Raw genomic sequence first — 25,877 nt, forward strand, 5'->3', positions numbered from 1 at the left:
GGAAACATCTTAAGGTAGTTACCCCCTACCAATAGGGGTTGATGAATTAAACACTATTGATAACTGCTTGTTTATTACCAACTATAAAAACCACAGTAAATAGTTGATGTGCTCACGGTAAAACCATCTGCGAGTGCATCTGAATTAAGAATGATATTTGATAAACGAATGAATTAGAATGAATCACGATGCCTTCATGTATATATAAACAAACTTGTAACACGTAGTTTGTTTATATTGCCGACTCAGCTTTGGCCATGACTTACGAAAATATGGATTAGTTGACTATGCATTATTGCCGACTGGTGTTTCTAACAAATCTAGGTGACCTACTTAATTGTAAACAAATGTGTATGTTTTGGTTTTGTTTCTAGGACATTTAAGAATTAAATGAATATGTCTTGATCTTAATTTTGGATGTTGATAAACCCTTACACTTACACTGTAGGGGCAAATTGGGACCGTGCAAGTTCGGAAAAGCGACACATATTTCTACGCTCTGCACTTTTATTCGCACTTTTGATTATATTGGCCAATCGTATGGTCCTAGTTACTGGATAATTGTCAAGGCCATAGTCCAAAAAAAATAATAAGAAGAAAAAATAAGATTTAGGATATGTTATTTAAACGTAAACAATTGTATGTAGTAAATAAAATTAGTTATTAAAATGCAGTACTGCAAGCAAAATACAATTAATTAAATTTACCTTTATATAATAATTGCATATCATATCAATATTGTGGAGAAATAGGGGAGAGTTGGACAAAACGGGATACCATTCTTGTTTATTTTTATTACGGAAAAAATGTTTTAGAAATTATTGTATTATTATTTTTTATAGGTATAACATTTATTGAAGCACATAAAAAACATATTTTTAGCTATTTTTAATGACTGGAAAATAGTAAAAAAATATTTATTAAAGTCCTGCACATCCCGTTTTAGCATACCACGGTTGAATAAAACGGGATAGGTTCACAATATTTAATTTTTTACATAAAAGTATCTAAAAAGTATATTTAAGTAGATATAAGACTGCAAAGCAAAATTTACCTTTGAAAAAACAATATCTTCAGTGGTCAGAAACTTAAAAATAGGCCTTTTTTATGTTTTAGGCCAACAAATAAAGAGGTGTATAAAACGGGACATAAAAAACTGTATCCCATTTTATCCAACTTATAAGTGTCCCGTTTTGTCTAACTCGGACATTTTTCAAAACAAAATTGGCTCCTGCCTAAACGTGAAAGTAAAGTTAGATAGACTACACATGAGAATATTCCTTAATGAGTGCATAATTAAATGTAATAGTCACCGGAAATATATGTTTAGATATTTAGGCAATATCATGTAGAAAACAACGCATTTAAAAGTACAAAGTACCAAAAAAATAGGGTCAAACAATTCTAAACACAACAACTTTTCATCAAATAATGGCATCGAGGTAAAACGAACTGAGAATGTTAAAATGACGACTGAGAACAAGTTTTCGTCGTTGTCCGATTGATAGCAGCACTACCCAAGTAGCAATTTTTCGACGCATTGGTTGTCAGTACAAACAAATGCACTGTATACAACGTTGCCTGAGAGCATTTTCAGTTGTTTCGGCCAACGTCCCCTACCCCGACTGACATTACGATGTTACAACCTTTAGTTATACGGGCAACTAATTTATTACCATTGTGTTACAATGATTGTGACAACTACATAATATCACAGTTCAGTGTGGTTCAGTTTTTTCAACAATCACAACGAGTTAAAAATGTTATAATGCTAAACTAATTTACGCCCTGGCCGACTCTGTAGTTGTAGTTGAGTAGTTATCTGTCACGTCACGACCCTTGTGTTGTTCTAGAGGTGTGACACGTTTGCGGCAACTAGGAGAAAAAGAATTTACTTTATAACCTTATTTTTTTCTTATTATTATATATTTTATTTTGATGGAAATTTTCGATTTATTTAACAACCTGTTTATTTGTTTTTTTAATAGCTGGTTTCCATTCCATTGTTTTATCAGTAGATTTGAGATTTGATAACCTAATCTTTGTATCAGCTTTCGTAGACAGGGTTGCCAGGTCAGTTTTTACCCTTTCAGTAGTTTTGTTTTCACAAAATCAGTAGATTCTTTTTAGGTCATGTAAATATACAGTAATACAGTGATATGCACATCCGTCCTAAATGTCCCAAGAGGAATTCCACAAAATTGGAAACCTAATTATTCCAAACCACCAACTGGTAATTACCATTTTTTAGCTAAAATCTACTAAACAAAAAACTAAAATATACTTAAGGATTTTTGGGATATATTTGGGATTTTTTATAATAAAAACAACAGCTAACTTAAGGGGATAGGCGCAAAATGTCGTCTGTTAAAATGTTCAATGTATTTTAAATGTTTTCATTTTTTGCGAATCCTTAGAAAACTAATAAGTATTTTTGAAAAATTTAAACGCACAAAGAAAGATTACGTTATTATCGAGGACCGAAAGTCCCTGAAAACTTCTATAATGTTTATTTTAATAAGTTACAGGGGTGAAAAAAAGAAAAAATTTAGTGTGACTTTTAATTCCAAATATCTCGTTCAAAAGAAACTTTTTGGTTTTTCTAAATAATGTAGTCTTTCATTCTACGTTTAAATTTTTCAAAAATACTTATTATAGTTTCCTCATGATTCGAAAAAAATGGATCAAATTCTGTTGAAATATACCAAAAATCTACTAAAAAATATTGCCTACTAATGGTTTGTTTTTAACCAAGAGGAGTGATTCAAATTTACCGCGCTGTAATGCTTGTTTGTAATTGGTCCAACTGCAGGCAAGTTTACTCCACTCTATAAAATTTTGACACTAATGACATTTATCAAATTTTGACCCTAGTGGAATTTCATAGGTTAGTTAAGATATACCGGCGATTTTTTGTGTTATCTGTGTTATTCCTTTAATTTTTAGATTGTTAGTCTGCCTTTATATAAAAAGCAGTCGTTTTTAGAACTCTTTAGCGACGTATTAATATAATATAATATTCATGGATTACCGTTGAGGGCCGACATGATCAACCAAAAAAGAAGATGTATTTGGTTATTATTCTAGTGACTTTCTTAGGCGTGAATCTGCCTTTTATGTTTACTCCTCCTGGTTAAAAAATAAACTATAGAATTTTTTAAAAAAATATCAAAAATCCACCAAAAAAGTAGAAATCTACTAAATGTGGCAACGCTGTTAATGAGAATGATACACTTTTGACACTGGTCACATGACCTCTGTCACCCAATAAGAGGGTGCATTCTAAAATGGTTTTGATAGTCGGCGCAGCCTGGTTTGGTTGGCGATTGGACTTCTAAGTTGTCTTATCGTCTAAGGTTGGTGATAAGGTATTTTTTTAGTAATATTGGTAATATTGTTTAATGCTCCATTTTGGTTTTACTTGAGATTTTTGGGATGTAAAGAAAATGAAAACACAGAATATAAAAAATGCAGGCATATTCTGATATCTTTAAAAGCACCATAAATACATTAAATTTATACAGAACATCTTTAACATAAATTTTGACTATTATATTAAAATTTGATTTTTTAAATTTGCATATTTTTTGTCAAAAATGTCATAAAAAAAGGAGCGCGTGTGTTTTTTAAAGGTGAAATATCCATATTTGACGATAATCTGAGATGCCTTTATAAATTTCACATCAGGTAATAAGTCTTTTATGTACAGTGGAACCCCGTTAACTCGGATTAATTGGCACCGCGGCCGATCCGGGTTATCGAAAATCCGGGTTAGCCGGAGAAAATGGTAAAACTTAATAAAATATGGTATGCTTACAGATAAACTCCGTTATAATTGTCACACAGACACTGGTAAACCACGTTCGCATTCCACACAAAACCACACATACAAAGCGTCGTCAAATGTCTCATTCTTAGCTTTATTAGCTTTGCACCGATTGTCCAAACTGTCTTTTGTTATCATTTTGAAAAAAAATTCTTCGATTTTAGTTCTATTTTTCTTCCAATCCGATACTGTAGATGTACCGACACCATAATTTAATGCTGCAAGATTCACCTTTATCAATTCTACTTAATGCTTCTAGTTTCTTTTCCATTGTCACTACAACATTTTTACGTTTTGTTGCCCTTATAGACAAAAGACACGCAAACACAAAATCTGAATAAATTTACGAACGATTACAAAACCGAAGCGAACAATACGACTTTACTACACACAATACCGTCTCTGATGTTATGTTATTTAATAACAATGATAACTAAGACCATTGTTAAAAAAAGAATTTTAATAGTCTTTTCTAAACAATGCTAAGAAAGTTTCAAATAAATAAACGATAATACAGGTGCCTGTTTTCGATAACACCACAATGAATGTGGTGTGCCATGATGAGTCATTTTTACTATGGTATATGTAGTTCAATCCGGTTCCATTATCTCTCAAATATTATATTACATAGAGTTGGTACAAAACCTCGTGAACCTTGAAAATGCGTATGTATAACCGAAATAAAATGAAGCAAAAAACATACGACTATTTTATTTGCTGCGAATTGCGCGACAGGGTCCCATCTGCACCCTGATATTTTCAGTAATGTCGGATTCAATCGTTTCGTTCGTATATTGACGTCACCAAATGAATGAATTAGGTTCACGAGATTTTGTAACAGCAATACATTTTTATTGTTGAAATGTTTGTCTGATAAAAATCAGTCCGGGTTAGCCGGAGTTCCGGGTTATCGGGGTTCCACTGTATTTATATAAATTTAAATAGCGAATACGATGTGAAAACAGTTTACTTTTTGGTTTTCGCATTCACCATACAAGTGTTAAAAATATAGGTAAAAAAACATAACTAGTCTGACTCCTTGAGCAACCATTGCACGCGCAGGTGCTTTTTATAGTCGCTTCAGTTGTCTTATGCAACGCGTACGAAACGATGTTGCTTAAACAGGAGGTTGCCTAGGCAACGTTAAGACAACTCAAAAATCGTCCACCAAATCAGTGCAGAATAGGGTCGTCTTCTAGGCAATAACAACGTTGTAAGAAAACGTTGCCACGCGGTAGATAACGTTGTCGCGTCGAAAAATTGCTACTTGGGTAGTTGGGTCTCTAGGCTAGGTATCCCGTTTTATCCAACTCTCCCCTATATAATTTTTCTTCTTAAATGACAATAGGTATGAAATGTACGTCAATTTGACAATTTCAATTGACAATATGAATTCATAGAGGTATATATTAACATAGAGTATATAACTTTATGTATGAACTATTTAAGAAAGTTGCAATATTTCTCCGCTATTCGCGCACGATCGTTTCGCGTATCCCTTCCAATTACTTGCACACCGCGAATACGTTTACAAATCCTGCGTATTTTAACACACATCGGTGTCTGCCAGTTATATGTGACAACTTTCATAGAAAATAGTATTTTCATAGAAAATAGTATACATAGCAACTAAGTGTGGTGTTTTATGTGGTAACCTTTGATATTTTACTTCGTGGAATCGCACCAAATTTCTTTTTTTTATTTACCATCAGGGTCAATAAGTTCCATCTCCCAAGTGTGGAAGTTAATGAGTCCGAGCCAGTACAGTACCACGGGGTACCTGACTCTCGCTTCTCTTAGTAGTTTTTCCATGTGTGTGTCATCGAATTGCCTGACTGTGGACTTAATCCATTAGCCGAACCTATTTTTGCTCTACAGATATTTATCTCGCATATTACTATTAAAATTTTTAGTTTTTCCATTTCTTGTTTGCTCTTTTATGTCCATTTAATACCCACGGAAAGCTAGGAAAAGGATGGTCGGTTTTTGTAGAGCACCGTTTCGCCCTGTTCTCTAAGAGTACCGTTTATGATACTGTTACCCTCAGTACAACCTTTCAGCTAAGGGGCGAGAGCTCTCTTAGCCAAGCCGCAGACCAAAGAAACATGAAACGAAAAACATGTTTCATGAACCTAAAACACTGCTAAACAAATCTCAAAGTCCGCCTACCAATGAAACGAGTGTGATTCATGCTCATGACACCATGACACATTTTTATTTTCGGAGAGTTTCATAAATGGGCGGACGTTTATTTGTTTAGCACTGTTTTATTTCCATGAAACGTAATTTACGTTTCATGTTTCTTTGATGTGCCTGCCTTAGGCCACCTACCTCACCGGCGACAAAATCATACGGCTCTTAGAAGGCTCTAGATTGTCTTACAAAAATTTAAACTACAAAAAGATTTTTTAAAAACATTCTGAAATTAAATAATCCATAGTTTCCACTAATTACTAATCCAATATTTTTAAAACATTCGGGTATATAATATACCTGAATATAGTTGTTCCTTTTAATCTTTGCCCATGCGTCATGATTCATTTTCAAACAAATTAAACCAAAACATAAAGTAAAATGTACGTCGACGTTAGGGTGGTTCGAAAAAACCTTTAATTTTAGATCGCTATAGTGCACAAAAGTTGCCAGTGGTATAGACGTGAAAAAAACACTAATTCTTATTTTTTTATTAATTTGTCTTCCGGTCGCGCAATGCCATCGAAGTTAGCAAAAAATTGTGAAACCTTAATTTTTCATATTTTTCTTAAGCAGGCCAGATGGTTTTAATGGTGTTCCTATACCATGAATTAATACTAAAAGTATGTAAAATCAATATATATATTATGCACTTATTATACATTTGTTTCATATCTTCTCGTCGCGCAACATAATACAAAATGAGTAAAATTAGTAGTTTTTGCAAAATTTCAAAGTTTGACTGTTTAGTACATTTAAATCATACGACTTTTCGAGATGCTACAGTTTAATTCTATTACAATAATATATTTAAAATCAAAGCATATAAGATAGATTTTGATATTCACGTCGAATTCGGTCGCGTAGCTTCGTCAAAAACAGCAGACTACCGAGATGCGAGGCGAAAGTGACGAATGCCAGCAAAGCGCGAGCAGCCACAAATAGACATACATGTGGGAATACCTCTACAATGGAGTATTTGTCTTCTCCATGACAACGAACTGCCACTCTGCCACCATTTCCAACGCTTAAATGGAAATACAACATGCCCAATATATCCGGACCGATTGGAAAGTTGACAAGCGTATTCTTAGCAAGGGCCAATTGTGCTTGAGATATCAGAAGTAGTAAAGTCTGGACATTGTTCAGAAGACTTTGTAGTACGTGATCCTATCTGACTCTGATCTATACTAATAACATGTCTTTTTAGGATCAGTCTAGCTAGATTAATATGTATCTATTAAAAAAAATATTTGCGATTTAATATGTTCACGACCAACCTAATAAAATTTCAGGTATTTTTTGTTGCAATTAATATTTGGCTTGAATCACCAATAACTCTCAAACTAAAGCAGTTAGGTATAGGGAATGCTTAAGAAATAAAAAAAGTACCATAATATAATATCATTTTATCACAATACTAAAATACAGGGTGTTCCATTTAAGAACACTCAGAAAATACACATTCCGAGTTTCGACCAACCTTTTTTTCTAAAATTAAAAATTTAGCTGCACCTACTAACAATTCTTACCAATAGTAGACTATATTAAAAATCATTTGAACATAAATAGAGTTTTTGATGTCAAACTACTACAATTCTACAGGATGCGAATATTGCTACGAAATTAAAAAAAATGTAATTCTCTTTTAAACTACCCTATATAAACATAAACATTACAAAACCTTATATTTTAACAACGAAGACATCGAGGAGAATTTAAAAATGTAAAAATGTACAGGGTGCCCCATTCACAAAAACGAAGTAATAAGCAACATCCGGTATAACCGGAAATAGTAAATAGATGAAAATATTTTCATTAAATAGATCATTCTTTAAAACCCCTTAGTTCCCATTTTCATGATTCTGTTGCTTTTAGTTCTCGAGATATTTCTAATAGGCCATTTATCAGCCTCACCCTGTAGACATACTAAAAACCAACCAAATTAACCCAGATATTACTGAAACTTTTATTGTTAACATTTTGAATTAATTTCGAATTTTCATGGAAATTATAGCATATGGAACCAAAAAACACAATCATATATTTTTTTATGACGATACCTGTCAAGTTTTGACATACACAATCATATATTTTTTTATGACGATACCTGTCAAGTTTTGACATGTTCTTTTAAAAGGACGGTAGTAATATACGGTACCAGATATCATATATATTTTATTAGTATCAATTTACAAAGAATGAAAGGATTTAAAACAAAATTTTGGATGTAAAGGTATTTTGCACTTTTCACACAAAAACTGGACTTTTTTGTGACAATATCCGCATCGCGATTGCTTTTCTTGATAAAGAACCAAGTGGTTAATACCGTCATATCTTGAATTGGCTACCGAATTCGAATTCCGCTTAGATGGTCCGCGTTTTGTTTCTTTTTTAAAAGTTTCCAAAATATTAGTTGCAATAGATCTTCTAAATTCAAGTTGATCCAGTTTACCGTCTTGAGTTTTGTGAATCTGCCACGCATTTTGAATAGCCATATCAACGCAATGAGCAAAAAGGGGAAAATACCATTTCTTTCCTCTTATGGACACTCGATATAAACTGATGTTCTGGTCACTGCGATCAACGCCGCCCATGAAGTTGTTGTATATTCTAACAATATTTGGTTGAGGAACTTGAATATGTTTTTTTCCACCTACCTCTACCGAAAGTATACTTTTCCGGACCTGATTGTAGGGAGCAAAGTTGTACTTTTCCTCCCTAGGGAGGAAAATATTTTTCCTCCCTAGGGAGGAAAAGTAAAAGTGACGTCATGGTATTTCATTCATGAAATATAACTTATTGACGCCCTGTACAATATCTATTTTCTATTACGTAAGTATCTATACATTTTAACGTTTATTTAAAAACACCCTGTATTTTGCAGAATGGTAAAAAACAGTAAATTGTGATTCTGATTTAACAATGTTTACATTAATAATTTGACTTATATTTGACAGTTGACAGTTATATTGTAACTACTTGTTAGTTTTAGTTCTAATAAATTTTGTTGGTTAGTTACATAAATAAATTAAGTAAAAATGAAAAATTACTTGCTATTAATTTGAGGGAGGTGGAAAAACCATATGTATAACATGGGAGTAAAGTGCCTTTTCCTCCCTTGAATGATTACTGCCCTCCGCTACGCGTCGGGCAGTAAACTTCATTCTCGGGAGGAAAAGTAGCACTTTCCTCCCTTGTTATACAAATAGCTATTCTCTGCTTGTGAAAATCTCTTTACAGAGAAGCAAGGCATTACTGGTACAAAATTGGAAGCAATAGAAACGATATTATTATCATTCCAGCGGCAAACCACTATTCCTGTATTTTTATCAAGACGATACTCGTATTTACCACGTTCAGTTTTTTCATAATAGATGAACAGGGTAAAGGGCATTTCATGGTGCGATTTTCCCTTACAGTGCTTGTACCAAATATGCCTCTTTGTTTTAGCTCATGCAGTAAATGAATAGAAGTAAAATAATTATCAAAAATAAGATGGAATCGCCTTTGAGGCCATACTTCATTCAATCTGTCTGCATAGGATAGAACTACTGATGCACCCAATCCAAGGACTTTATATTGTTCAGGTATTGTAGTGGAATTACCTTGGTAAGGAGAAAACCTAACTATGTATCCCAGACGAAGGGCTCCTACCCACATTTTGTACCCCCAACGGATTGGTTTTCCCCTGATGAATTGTTTTGTGGGATGGCGACCAAAATACGGAACCATTGCCTCATCTATGCTGTGATGTTGTTCTAAAGGGGAAAATTGTATAAATTTTTTGTTTATTACGTCGAACAGGGGTCGCAACTTGGCAAATCTATCAAATGTATCTAATGACAAGTTATTGCAAACATGCAAAACTTTCATTATGTGGGAAAATCTATCCCTAGATATAGCAGCTACCACCATTGCGTTGTGCGAATCGTCACGATTTTCCCAGTACATGTACCTTTTCGGCACAACCACATAACCACTCAATACAAGAACGCCTATAAAACATCGAATCTCATTTTGAGTAATGTCGTTCAAAAGATTTCTTTGTCCTGCGTAGATGTTAGTGTATTCGGTAACCAAATTGATGACTTCATCATCAAAAAACAAATTGAAAATTTCCATCGGCGACTGAGTCATTTTCGGTCCAAATTGAGTTTTCCAGTAAGTACAATCAGGGTGTTGATACAAGTCTCCTTGAATCCAGTGTGCAGATATTCTCTTCTCTAATTGATGGGGCAGCTTTTCCTTGGAAAGAAACAAAGCCAATGGTATATTGTCATCATCCGAATCTTCTTCTGGTAGGCTGGAATTCACAGAATCTTGTGGTAATTCAGTCGCGTTGTCAAAAACAAGTTCTACATCGTTTCTCAACTGACTACCCGGTAAATTATTTATTGTAGTTAGTTCTTCATCGCCGGAGTCGCAATCGGTGACATCATCATTGGCATTTTCTGGGGGAAATATGATCAAACCATCTGGAGGGACTGGGATTTCATCAGAATCAAGCTCTTCTAATAGCTCATGCAATTTGAGAGGCCTCCTGAAACAATACGCACGTTGGTAGTACTAATTACTACCGTCCTTTTAAAAGAACAAAATGAAATCCCAAGCGGCGAGCCTTTGAAACAACGTGACAACTATTCGAGCCAAGAATATACGTACATAAGTCCCTATTATACAATAATCCACATGCCAATGCCGTGAAATAACAGTTTTTTAATTCTAGACTTACCTCCAATTATAAGCATCCATTTTGTAGTCCAAAACCTGGCAATTTACACAGATAACCTCACAATTACAGCATGTGCGCGCACTAAAATCGTTAAAACTTGTCGAATGCTGGCTCTTGAAAACACTCCATCTAGAGCCATCTATCAGTTGGTAGCTGTACTAACCTAAATTACGCATAATTTACACTGCCTTTTAAAAGGACGGTAGTAATATCTGGGTTAATAAATGTCTAAACAACTCACATCGGGTGGGGTTTAAACCCACGATCTAAACTATCCCTGCCTATACTCTCACTAACTCAGCTATCTACCATATCCCACCGGAGTCCGTCGGTTTCTTTAAACATTTGCATTTAATAACTTTACATGTGCTAAAGACACAAAAAACCAAATAAATGACATAAACTTGACTGTATTCAAGAACATTCTGTGTCTAAAGCAATTTTGTTTGACCCATTGATATACGATGTTTAGTCTTTACGATGTGGTATATTTAGAATCCTACTAACTGATAAGGAAAAACAATTAAGTGTGTGTCGTATTATATTTTTTATATCTTTAAAAAGTTTCAATAGGATATTACTGTCGGCGTCACCACACAGCACATTATTTTATGAAAGGACAGATATTCTCAAAATCTAGACAATTACAATAATTATTAATTTCAGAGCGAAGGCGTCGTCTACTAGGAAAGAATGTATTACAAAATTTTATTTTTACATTGTAATAATTTATTATGACCTCTGAGTACGTGTCAAATAAATATGTCAAGTGTTGTTTTAATGCATGTTTTGATTCTCTATGTATGTTTATTGTATTGTTCATAATCCGCATAAGTCCAATTTTCCAAATTTTTGTTACATATTTTTTGCGTCTCATAGTCTCTAAGCGTATACCCGAACTTACTATATTCCCTAAAACGGCACTCAATCTTAACTGCAAGACGCAAAAGTCTCGCAGGCTTAGTCTTGTTCTTGCTCAAGTCTTGCACGGTCAGTCTTGGTCTTGCTACAATAAAGCGGTCTTGGTCTTGCGAAAACGCAAGAACAAGACCAAGACCGATTTTGGGCAACACTAAATCAAATTATGTAAATCAAAGCATTACATACTATTTTGGTAGGTTCGTTTTAAATTTTCCAAATAGGTAGGTACCTATGTAATTTTTTATTAGGATACTGAAACATTTACAATTATTACGTACCTGTCGCTTTTAAAAACCATTTAAAAAGTCACTACAATTATAAACTTGCTTTTTTCTCTGCCATCATAACAATAAAAACTAATATGTACATATACACATTTGTTTATCCATAACTTCCATATTGAACAATTGACAGATGATTTTAACACCCAATCAGATCCCGTATAACGTTTGAGCTGCGCTCAGGACCAAGACTTTTGATGAATTCGCGCACATATAAATTTACCCCCATCGCGGCTAAAGAAGTATAACTTCAAAAAAAAGTTTTTTTCGAACCACCCTAGTCGACGTGCATATACATTGTGTATACTCAGGGCCGCCGAGAGGGATGAGCGGGCCCCGGTAAGAAGTGAAGAGCGGGCCCCAGCAAAAAGTGAAGAGCGAAAAAATTGTTTAATTTTTATTCAAATAAAATTATCAATAATAAATAATAAGAAACATTTCAAATATAACTTTTATTAAGTTTTGATTATATTTTTATAATAGTGAAAATATTTACAATACCGGTGCTTTTCGAGTTTTTTGATTGGCAAAGATGTCTATAATTTAATTATATATATAATGTATAGTAGCATGACATCATTAATTCAATTTCTAAATATACTCTTCTATATATTGTCCTTTTCATGATAATTTTTCAGTGCGTAACAAATGATAGGAAAAAGGGTAAGTCCGTGATAATACACATTTATGACATTTATTCTAACATGACATTTTAGTTAAATCTGACAGTTGTCAAATTCTATTTTCAATTTGGAATAAAAACAAATCAAATGTGTTTCTTGCATTTATAAAACGGTATTTTCTTTGATTTGTATAGTCTTATAAATTATACAGATTATATTTGTAATATTATCTAATTAAAAAAAAATATTTTTTTACTATGGCGCCATCTATCGACAACTAGAATAAATGTTATAAAAATGTCACCGACGAAATGTAATCACCGACGTGCCTTTTTTTCTGTCACATACAATTTAATGCGTTAGAAAGAAATCGAAAAACTGTGACGCACTGAAAGATGATCATGAGAAATACTGTATTTATTTTTCTTAATATGTATGTGAGTTGGGGTGTTATGAATAGGATCGTATCCAACTTGATGTCTATGCATTTTGACGTTGCGACCCTGACAGAAATTGTAGGGAAATCTGGTGACTGTCTCAATTTGAATCAAACAAATTTTCCTATTGGGTTCACCAACTATCTCCCTATATAAACAATGCTATAAACACTTTAGGAAATAATGACTCCAATTTGGCGTGGTTAATTTTATTAATTAAATCTATTGGAGAAAGTTGAGATTCACAAATATTTTCCTTGTATATCGCTCTATCGTCTTCTTTATAAAACTCTCGCAATGTATCAATTTTTTTCTTTATATTGTCGTTATCTTCATCTCAGAATGTCCATAAAATGTTAAATAGCGAATGAATTTCAATAATTGCTGCATTAAATCTTCTGGTTAAATTGCTTATTATACAATCTATGACAATATTAAATCTCTTTATCTCTCTCTTGGTTGGACCATCACTCCAAGTGGAGTATTGGGTCATTGGCACATCTACGTTTCTTGGCTGATGATGTAAGACGGCTGGTGGCCAGCTTAAAATTACCAGTCGCCTCAATACTAGGCCCTATATTTCAGGAGAGAAAAAAAAAGAATGTGTGTGTACTTTGTACGCACGTAAGAAGATATTCTTCTATTATATAATAGGTAATTTAAACGAAGTAAATATACTTAAAAGGTTATTTGCACTTATTTTATTTAAAAATCAAACTAACTTTCTTATCTACCACTTTCAAAAAAGAAGAATATCTTCAAAAATTATATAATAATATACTTACAATCATAAAATCTATAAAAAAAATAAAAAAATAATAACTTGCTTGGGGCTTGAACCCACTTCACGTCTACCGCGCCGTACGAAAGTTGACGGCATTTCAAACTGCACCACACTCGCGTATACGTCATGTGGGAATATACACAAACTAAACGTTTACACCATAAATTTATATGAATTTAATAAAATTATTAGTTTGATTTTTGTCGAAATAAAATACAACAAAATATAGAGTAAGAATTGGGTCATTGGCACATCTACGTTTCTTGGCTGATGATAAGATATATGAGATGAAGATTTGTAGAAAGTTTGTTCGTAATCAGATTATGTAAATTGAAGCATTGCCTACTAATAGGTAACTACATTATTTTGTTTACATTTTCCAAATAGATAGGTATTGAAACTATTAGGTATTTCCAACTGAAACATTTAGAATTACGTACCTGTGACTTTTCAAAACTATTTAAAAAGTCACTATAATTATAAATTTGATTTTATTTCTGTCCACACATCAATAAAAACTAATATTATACAATATTTTTGTTTACCGATAACCTCCATATTGAACAATTATTGACAGATCATTTCAAAATTTCAACACCCAATCAGAGCCCGTATAACGACTAATACCATACTGTCGGTGTGCGCATGCGCGCGAATCAATCAAATTTTACCCTCAATAGATTCGCCGCTAAAGAAGAATATTTTCAAAAACAAGAAAAATTACGTCTTTGGTCTGGTCGACGCCGGGCCCCGGTAAAATGTACCGGCTGTACCCCCTCTCGGCGGGTCTGTGTATACTATGTACTACACACATCGACGTACGTTTCACTTTGTTTTGATTTAATTTGTTTGAAAATGAATCATGACGCATGGGCAAAGATAAAATGAAACAACTATATCAAACTCACATTTATAATTGAATTAGACGTTTGAGAAACCCGACATGTCCAAAAAAATCGATTTCGTGTTTTTTGCATTTTTACTTACCATAGATATAGAACCACGTTTAAAAAAAAAAACTGACCCTCTTTAACATTCCAAATTAATCTAGAGAAACGAGGAATTTTTCTGAATAAAGAGAAACCAGGCAACCCCGAGATGTTTTTTGTACTTTTCTATAATTTTGCTTTTGTGGACATGTAGGGTTTTTCAAACGACCGATTCAACATTTGCAGTAATTTTTTACTAGTTAATTAGTTTAACATTTGACACCAACACTTTTTCCGATTATTGTATTTAATCGTTTCAGTGACAGAATTTCTCTAGATGGACACCCTTGATTAAGTCTCTTATTGCTTATTAGTGGCACTTAATTTTCTTTTTTTATTGGCATTTAACTTTCAGTTACAGGGAACAGTTTTCAGAAGAGCCACCAGAAAAGGTACTTGCTTGTGGTAGTGAAATTTACACTGTGATGTCAGCTCTTTCTTTCATTGCGAAGAATGCACCAAACGTTGGATTGTTCTCTCATGTAGAAGGGAGTACCAGAAGCAACGCAGATTCAGTAATTTGGGTGTTTTTAAGTTGTTCTTTAACTAACCACAAAGAATCTCAAATGCTCTGACTCAGTTACTATAGTAAATTATATAAAGAAAATTTCACACTTGGCAAAATCTTTTCTCCAGTGTGCACTCTCAAATTTTCTTTCAAATATCCTGAGTAAATCAGTGAAGTTTTTCTCCAGTGTGTACTCCTAAATGTCTTTTTAAGGTTGATATGAACCCTTAATTAATTTGTTTCTGATCCTAGAGATGGCTGTACTGTAGCATGTTACTGTGGTAACATTTTCAACTTAATTGTAGATTTCTACATGATGACTCTGTAATAATGTAGAAACCTGAACACTATTCTGTCCTTACACCCATTGGCTCAATTGGCCCTGTTGCCAAATTGTTTAGACAGTAATTTTATCAAGGCCTAATAACAAAATGTAATGTTAGCAAGAAACATTTAGTCCACGACGTGATGCCGCTCCCGTCTAAAAAAAAATGGTTCGGTTTCTCTGCGGATTCCTATTCAGAAATGTTTTCCTTTTAAGGAAATATGAAGTGCGCAGGGCGAAATTTTTGGCCAGAAATTGTTTAAAAATTTTTTTTAAGAAATTCAAAAGATCACCCTTTTTGCTCCGGAAAATATTTTTTTAGGTTTTTTGGGCCATTCTAACAAGAAAGGTATGTTGTCATTTTTCTCAAAAGTTGATAGATTTCGAGTTAAGGGCGATTTAAAATCTGAAAAATGCGATAATACGCATTTTCGAAGTTTAAAAACTTAGATTTATGTATATTAATATATCTAAAATAGCCAAGTGCTTGTATTAAAGTTTAAACATTTTTTTTCAAAATTATGAAGAGTAGTCTTCATTTATGTCTTAAATTTAGACCGTTCTTTTTAAAATGTATCAAAGAATATATAGTGAGTAGAAGTTTACGGCCCTGTAACGTTTTAGCATAATATTTTGCGTTCCAACTGAGTAGGTGCTATGGAGGTGCATAGATCTGACAACGTCCGTAGTCACCGTCATCTCACCACCGCCCGCTCTGCGGCCGTAACATCCCTCGTCAACAAGCCTCCTTATAAACGTGACCATCTATTTCATATAAAAGCTTTCTCTATGAGCTATATTATATTCGTTCAATTCGTTGATGTTATTATGCGTCCATCCAATTTTAATGCCGATGCGGCAGGTTCTATTTCAACAATCTTCTATTTTGCACGGGAAAATATTTTTTCAGGTTTTTAGGGTAATACTAAATAAAAAAGTTTGTTTTAATTTTTCTGACAAGTTCACAGTTTTTGAGTTATAAGCGATTTAAAATCTGAAAAATGCGAACATACGCATATTCGAGTTAGAGGCTTGAAAACTGATAATTATTATTATTTTTGTAGTTGATAAGTGCCTAAAATCGAAGCTTAAACATTTAATTTTAAGATTTTGCTGGGTAACCGGGGCTTATTTCAAAAATAAATCGTTGTTTTTTACTTGTTAATTATGCGCGTTAAAAATAAAATTTAATAGTTATTTATGATATAAGTGTTAAAAGTTTAAAAGTACACGTTTAAGGCAGGCATGTGAAAGTTTGCAGAATCAGCGAAGCGAATTCTGCAATTCACCTTAAAGTGCCTTAAAAATGTACTTTTTAGCACGTATATCATACAATATTTTTTCTACAAACGTCTTATATATCAACAATTATAATTTATTCATTCTCATTTACAGGACAATGACAATACCTACAAAAACTTTTACTTGAACTTGACTGACATTCCATTTTTATATTTTTCTTGACATTACATCAAAACCGTCTATATTGTCAATACGTAAATCATAACATAACAACTATAGAATAACATCTACTTTTATTGTTGTAAGTATATTCTAACAAATTTTAATAGTTTTTTCTACAAACGTGTTAAAAATGCAATAATACAGTTTAAATTAAATTTTACAAAACGTTTTAAACTACCTTTTTCAAATTGAGCAAGTTGTACTATTAATATTAATGTTAATAAATGAAATATGAAATATAAATATTTTGACGTTTCACAATTTGACAATTCACTTTTAACTGCAGTGCCTTAAAAATTTTAAAGCACTAGTGCCTTAAAGTAGCATTTTTAACGCTCGTATGGAGTGCTAAAAATTGCATTTTTAACACGGTTGTAGAAAAAAGTTATTTAAACAATTTCTGCCCAAAAATGCCGTCCGGCAACCTTCTCATAATGTTTAAAGGAGACATTTTTGAGCAGGAATTCCCGAGAAACTGAATGGGAAGCATTTTTCATGCGGGAGCTACCACACAACCGGGACTACTTCTCTTTAAATTTTGTATATTATTATTATCACAGTTTTTTAAACAATTTATTTATTTATTTAATTATTTACAATGTACCAATTACATACGCCAATCATATCGCACGACAAAACTGTGGAAAACCAACAACCAACCTACAGTTTAGGACTTACAGGACTTAAGCAGTCACCATATGTAAATGGGGGAAACTCCTGGAGTTGGCCGAAGAAATCAATATTCACCTTATTCATAGTCTAAAAGATAAAACTACTTTCTTTTATAGGAGATGGCGCAAAGGCGCAACCTCGATCTATGCTGGGTTTCGAGTAACTCCAGTTGCAACTACTCCCAAGCTTCCGAACCGTACTCCATAGTCCCCCCCCCCCTCAGCTAACATCGACCAGTCATAATCGAAATAGATTCAGAAAGATTCAGATTGAGTTACACTAAATACCAATTACCAATCTTGTGAATTTGTTTAGAAACATTGTTTAGACAATTTCTACCCAAAAATTTCGCCGGCACCCTTCTGATTTATTTAAAGGGGACATTTTTGAATAGGAATCCGCAAAGAAACCAAATCAGAATTTTTTTCAGACGAGAGCGGCCTCACATCATAGACTAATTGCATATTATGTTTCTCGGTAACTAAATATTCCAGTTGTTAGTCATCTCGTATCTCACACTGAAAAATGGTAATAAAATTTTATGACCGCTTGCAATCTTGTAAAAATGTATTAGCACAAATTTTGTTTATACATAAACTTTTTAACACGTTGACGGACAGTGCGTCAAATGTATAAGCAAGTGTTGTGACACTATATGAATTTTGCAAAGTAGAATATACACTGGCGCGCAAAAAATTTAGGTCACTAGATGAATTATTTGATGCCTCGGATTTTCTAAACCTGTTGTCCGATTTGAATGATTTTTTTAGTATGTTATAGCTTTATTATTTAAGAATCTGAATGTGTTAATATCGTTTGCTAGACAGGTAAATGTCATTTTATACCGGGTGTAACAATCATACTGTGTTTTTCCTTAAAGTTCGGAACACGCTGTGGAATATTATAGCATAGATAAAATGAGGCGCTCAGAGCAACAGTGGCCTAACAAACATCCCACAATTTTACCAAAACGATATTATTACATTAAAGTTATTCTTTATTTAAGTGTTTTCAGATGCAGACTAGTTCAAGCAATGGTTGCTTCAGCCACCCTGCATCTGAAAACACTGAAGTAATGCATAACTTTAATGTATTAAAAGCATTTTGGTAAAATTGTGGGATGTGGGTTAGGCCACTGTTGTTCTGGACGCCTCAAATATTGAAATTAGAACTCAATTGTAGCCTTAGGCTTTCTTAACACTTTCTTTTTTTATTCATTTGCTTATGTTGGATAATAAAAAAGTTAGGTACTTTAACAACTAGCCATGTTCTTCATCAATACAGGGTGTTTCTAAATAAGGGCGACAAACTTTAAGTGGTAATTCTACATGAAAAAATAATGACCGTTTGCTTTATAAACATTGTCCACAAATGCTTAATTTCCGTGATACGGGATGTTGAATTTTTTCTTACCAACTGACGGTTTATTTGTTGCTCTAAAACCGATTGAGATATGCAACTGAAATTTGGTAGGTTTTAAGAGGTAGTTATTGCGCATTGTTTGGCATAAAACTAAGAATTTTATATTCGCCATTGGCGTGCATACGGGATGTATCTAAAATATTTATACCCGTATGCACGCCAATGGTGAATATAAAATTCTTAATGGTATGTCAAACAATGCGCAATAACTACCTCTTAAAACCTACCAAATTTCAGTTGCATATCTCAATCGGTTTTAGAGCAAGAAATAAACCGTCAGTTGGTAAGAAAAAATTCAACATTACGTATCAATGAAATTAAGCATTTGTAGACATATGTTTATAAAGCAAATTGTCATTATTTTTCATGTAGAATTACCCCTTAAAGTTTGTCGCCCTTATTTAGAAACAACCTGTATTGATGAAGAACATGGCTAGTTATTAAAGTACCTAACTTTTTTATTATCCAACATAAGCAAATGAATCAGAAAAGAAAATGTTAAGAAAGCCTAAGGCTACAATTGAGTTCTAATCTCAATATTTTATCTATACTATAATATTCCACAGAGTGTTCCGAACTTTAAGGAAAAACACAGTATGATTGTTACACCCGGTATAAAATGACATTTACCTGTCTAGCAACAATATTAACACATTAAGATTCTTAAGTAATAAAGCTCTATAACATACTAAAAAAATCATTCAAATCTGACAACAGGTTTAGGAAATCCAAGGCATCAAATAATTCAACTAGTGACCTAAATTTTTTGTCCGCCAGTGTAATAGCCAAATTGCTAAATTTGTTTTATGGAAACAATATGTTTTTTGTAAACATGTGGACGACGACCATGGATGTCGTATTATATTTCATATGCATCTGTAGATGTAATGTGACAAAAAATCTACAAAAATCTACCGATTTTTTGTCATAACTCGTTATTTTAAAAATGTCGTCTATAGACGGTCTGTTAATCAACGTGTTAAGAACTAAATATATCTGAGAGAATAAAGTCAATGTATGATAGAAAAAGAATAGAAGAAAAGAATAGGATTTTGATTTTAAATTCGGCAAAATATGTTTAAGCAAGGCGAAAACATCGTGTTTCTTGAGAAAAATATTCCCATGAGATCTTTTTGCGTAATCAGTTTCATGAGATACCGCAGAATAAGGTCCAAAAAGGTTATAATAAAGATATTAAAAATGATTGTTAACAGAAAAAAATACTCAAAACTATTTCACTAACACCAAAACTAGTTCTTCTCTGTCTTGCTCGTCGATTTATTGCATTTCGATTTAATGTCCATGATTCAGCTCCTTAGTAAAGCACACTGTGTACATAACATATAATTAGCCTTATTCTGAGGGCCAATATCAGATCTTTGCTGCATAAAATCTTTTTCATTTTCACGAAGTTGGCACGTGCTTTTTCAATTCTCTCTCTTATTTCTGGAGTATAATCGTTATTTTCTGTGATTATCGTTCCCAGTAAATATATTTTTTACTCTCTCAGACTGCTGGCCGCCTACCGTTAATATTTCATTTGTATTGTTGTTCTTGCTGTACAATGGGGCATTCGATTCCATAGAACTCTGGACCGTATTAAACGGAATGAATAACGCAAGGTAGTCATCTAAGATTTGCCGATGACATAGTGCTCATAAGCAGCAATGCAGAAGAACCAATCTACATACTAAAGATGATTAAACATGAATCTGAGAAAGGCGGTTTAAAAATGAATTTAAATAAAACAAAAGTGATGACAAATCAAAATATCAGAATCGACTTAATTGGAAGTGAGATCGAAAGTGTCGAAGAGTCACACGATCAAACTAGGCAAACAGAATCAAACGGACGAGATAGCTATAAGAATCTGAATTACTTGGGCAGCAGTTGCAAGACTCAGTGATGTGTTGAAAAACAAAAAGATACCAATAAATCTAGAAAAAAGGTTACTCAACAGTTGTATTCTACCAGATAAGACTTATGGAGTGGAGACCGTGACACTTACAGGGTTATCAGCCAATATATTAAGAACAACACAGAGGGCCATCGAACGAGCTATCTTAGGAGTATCTCTGAGAGAACATATTCGAAATGGGACGTAGGAAACAGGACGAAGGTGGAATATGTTATTGAAGAATTGCGCAAATGAAATGGAGCTGGATAGGACAGTACACGTGCCACGGCAAAACAACGAAACGTGGACGAGAAACATTTTACATTGGAGACCACGCGAGCATAGACGTAGAAGAGGAAGACCACAAAAACGATGGCTAGATGACTTCAAAGCAAAAGTGGGGAGAAACTGTTACCAAATAGCACAAAACAGAGAAGAGTGGAGAACTAATGGGAGGCCTTTGTCCAGGAGTGGATGCAACCAGGCTAAAGAAGAAGTTATTGTTTCTTTAGGGACATTCACTTAACAAGCTACATGTTTTTATGGATTCGGCTGCCTCTAGAGATGTATATTCTCGGGATGAATACAGTCACTTAACTTTCACAATATTATTGTCACTTACTGACCCGTCCGGACAAGCTCGTAAAAACCCATAACCTTTTTCAAACACAGAAACAATCCACACTGCTTTACTATATTTTTTTATTTTGATAGGAATTTCTGGCTGTTCTTCGTTTCTTATCAGATAAAACAATTGTTCCAGATATCGTTATCGCGTTTCCTCTTTTTATTTACTTCTTTATCGATGATTATTCTGCCGCGCCGTTTTCATTTTCTAATATTCCATAATCTTTCTCTTCCTGCTCTTAAAGAAACTGTTTATTAGATTTTTTTTCTTTCTCATTTAATTTATACCGATCCAGATTAGCTCCATATAACAGTTTTAAGTTCTACTTCCACCAGACTAATCAATACGTTTATTTAACATACCTAATATTATTAAGTGACAACACATTTTTTCTTTTGTCTTGTTTATTTCTGTTGTTTTTGTACAGAGAAGAAATCAATATAGATGTAAGATTTTTAAAATTGATTGTTACCTACTATTCCTTGTACATTGATCCTTTTTTATTTTTAATATGAAGGTGAAAATATTTTTAACCTCTCCTCAATTAATTTTAGAAGTGGTTATTTACTGCTCTTACTCCATATCTATTTACATATCGTCCAATTGTTTTCCCTTAAATTTAGCTCACCACAAATGCAAAAAGTAATGGACAATGAAAATTTTAAAGATAAAGTAATAATTTCAATTAAAAGCTTTAATAAACATAAAAGCGCGACAAAAGAGAAATACCATGGATGGTAGTTATTAGACACACTATTTGACAAATGAAGACTATGATCCAATTCCAATTCAAAATATAGTCAAATACAAAGCTTCAGAGATACATGAAAAAATACAAATAAAAAAAGACAACTTTATGGTACTTAAAAATATTAAAATGCCAATTGCCAACTAGGGTTTAATCGAAACAGAAAGTACCGGCCCTAAATATATCAAAATCTAATACGGCCAAGGGGACTGAAAATATTTCAACAAACGTAGTTAAATTAATTTCAGAAGGTCACGTTGATGCGTTATAAATAGACGTTATAGTAGTAGGCTTATATTACCTACTAACATTAAAACATTTTGTTGTACAAAGTAATTGATATGGCAACGCTGTTAGAATAAAGTTCTGTGTGACGCGATTGAAGCGGAAGGCACTGCTATCTATCGAACATAAATATTACCGATGGTGTAGATGGCGACATGTCATGGCGGCACAAATTCTTAGCGCCAATTCAAGATATAATTCTTGTTTAACGAGATTTTTCATATGTTTAGGAAAAAATATTCAACATTTTATTGGAAATATTTTCCATTGTTACAGTTTTATATATGTTGTTATTGAAATTTTATCCAATTTCTTACCGATAGCTTTATTATAAGCCGAAACATATTATTTTTTCCTACTGTGGCAAAACTGTACATTCAAAATTTTTTAAAAAATTCATAAGTATTTCCTAGGATTATATCTTTATGCTGTAAGAAAATTAACAAAATTGTATGTTTAGTTTTCCCGCTTTATACTTGAAAAAAAGGAGTTTTTTTGAGTTTTTTCGAAAACGAAAACATGAAGTTTGCTCAAAATTTGTCAAAATACTTCTAGTGATCACATATACCTTCTCAATTTTTTTCAAATTTTTTGAATGTGTAGTTTATTTTTGGGGGGGTTCAGATCAACCTTAACCTACCAGCGTGACTAAACTGCATAAAACAGATTTTACAGTTGTAAGATTTTTCTTCAGTGTGCACTCTCAAATGTGTTTTTAAACTACCTGCTTCACTAAACTGCTTAAAACAGATTTGACACATGTAAGGTTTTTCCCCAGTGTGCACTCTCAAATGTACTTTAAAATGTCCTACTCGACTAAACTGCTAAAAACAATCTTCAGTGTGCACTATCGAATGTTGTTTGAAATCACCTGCTCTACTAAACTGCTTAAAACAAATGTCCCACTTTTGAGGTTTTTCTCCAGTGTGCAGTCTTAAATGTGTTTTCAAATCACCTGCTTGACTAAACTGATTAAAACAGAGTGTGTACTCATAAATGTATTTTCAAACTACCTGCGTGACTAAACTGCTTAAAACAGATTTGACACTTGTGAGGTTTTTCTCCAGTGTGCAGTCTCGAATGTTGTTTCAAATCACCTGCTCTACTAAACTTCTTAAAACAAATGTCACACTTGTGAGACTTTTCTCCAGTGTGCACTCTTAAACGTGTTTTCAAATCACCTGCTTGACTAAACTGCTTAAAACAGATTTCACACTTGTGAGGTTTTTCTCCAGTGTGTAATCTCAAATGTACTTTTAAATTTCCTGCTAGACTGAATTGCTGAAAACAAATTTCACACTTGTGTGGTTTTTCTCCAGTGTGTACTCTCGTATCTCTTATCAAATGTCCTGCTTGACTAAACTGCTTAAAATATATTTTCACACTTGTGAGGCTTTTCTCCAGTGTGGACTCTCAAATGTGTTTTTAAACTACTTGCTTCACTAAACTGCTTAAAACAGATTTGACACTTGTGAGGTTTTTTATTAACTCTTGTGAGGTTTTTCCCCGGTATGAACTCTCGAATGGTTTTTCAAATATCCTACTCGACTAAACTGCTGAAAACAAATTTCACACTTGTGAGGTTTTTCTCCAGTATGCACTCTGAAATGTGTTTTCAAATCACCTGCTTGACTAAACTGCTTAAAACAGATTTGACACTTGTGAGGTTTTTCCCCAGTATGCACTCTCAAATGGCTTTTCAAATGTCCTACTCGACTAAACTGCTTAAAACAAATTTCACACTTGTGAGGTTTTTCTCCAGTGTGCACTCTCAAATGTTCTTTCAAACGTCCTACTCGACTAAACTGCTTAAAACAAATTTCACACTTGTGAGGTTTTTCTCCAGTGTGCACTCTCAAATGTTCTTTCAAATGTCCTGCTTGACTGAACTGCTGAAAACAAATTTCACACTTGTGAGGTTTTTGTCCAGTGTGCACTCTCAAATGTACTTTCAAATGTCCTGCTTGACTGAACTGCTGAAAACAAATATCACACTTGTGAGGTTTTTCTCCAGTGTGCACTCTCAAATGTATTTTTAAAGAATCTGGTCGACTAAACTGCTTGAAACAGATTTCACACTTGTGAGGTTTTTCTCCAGTGTGTACTCTCAAATGGGATTTTAAACTACCTGCTTGACTAAACTGCTTAAAACAGATTTCACAGTCGTAAGGTTTTTCTCCCGTGTGCACTCTCAAATGTTTTTTCAAATGACTTGCTTCAATAAACTGCTTAAAACAAATTTCACACTTGTGAGGTTTTTCTCCAGTGTGCACTCTCAAATGTTCTTTCAAATGTCCTGCTTGACTGAACTGCTGAAAACAAATATCACACTTGTGAGGTTTTTCTCCAGTGTGCACTCTCAAATGTATTTTTAAAGAATCTGGTCGACTAAACTGCTTGAAACAGATTTCACACTTGTGAGGTTTTTCTCCAATGTGTACTCTCAAATGGGATTTTAAACTACCTGCTTGACTAAACTGCTTAAAACAGATTTCACAGTCGTAAGGTTTTTCTCCCGTGTGCACTCTCAAATGTTTTTTCAAATGACTTGCTTCAATAAACTGCTTAAAACAAATTTCACACTTGTGAGGTTTTTCTCCAGTGTGTACTCTCAAATGTACTTTCAAATATCCTGCTTGACTGAACTGCTTAAAACAGATTTCACACTTGTGAGGTTTTCCTCCAGTGTGCCTTCTTAAATGTTGTTTCAAATAATGTGTTTTAGAAAACTGTTTGAAACAAATCTTACATTTGTAAGTTCCCTGTCTAGTCTGTACTTTTATATTTTTATTTACAGTTTTTCCCTTGGCTTGTCGACTCGTATAGTGTTGTTTACGGGATGAATGTTCACAAACTGTTTCCATACCTTCTATTTTATTCTCCTCCTGAGTAAAACCTAAAATGCAAACCAACTATAAACATTTACTACAAGAGAAACATAAATACAGACACAAAATATTAAACAAAGTTAATGTAAGGCAGCAAGTCCTAACAATATAATCAATATGTTTTAGACACCCGCATTTCTGTCTTGTAGATGCATAAGAAGCCGCTTTCTTTTAAACAATCCTTTGATATACAATAAGTCAATGGTAGCTATTAAATAACGCTGTGTCTAGGTGCTAACTTCTAAGCAAAT

General features: G+C 33.3%; 1 protein-coding gene across 3 annotated transcripts in view; it reads right to left on the reverse strand.

The window, feature by feature from the left end:
- LOC126887534 (gastrula zinc finger protein XlCGF57.1-like) overlaps window positions 1-25,877 on the reverse strand; it is a 155,896-nt gene that overhangs the window by 7,581 nt on the left and 122,438 nt on the right. Inside the window, exon 3 of one of the 3 annotated variants that reach the window (XM_050655189.1) lies at window positions 19,914-25,634. The exons of the other annotated variants lie outside the window; for them this stretch is intronic. Coding sequence (XP_050511146.1) covers window positions 24,223-25,634 — 1,412 coding nt within the window. The 3' untranslated portion in view covers window positions 19,914-24,222. Of the gene's footprint in view, window positions 1-19,913; window positions 25,635-25,877 lie in introns of those variants that run through there. 3 annotated transcript variants of the gene reach the window in all.

The sequence above is a fragment of the Diabrotica virgifera genome, chromosome 6 (genome assembly GCF_917563875.1).
Source record: "Diabrotica virgifera virgifera chromosome 6, PGI_DIABVI_V3a".
Taxonomy (NCBI): domain Eukaryota; kingdom Metazoa; phylum Arthropoda; class Insecta; order Coleoptera; family Chrysomelidae; genus Diabrotica; species Diabrotica virgifera.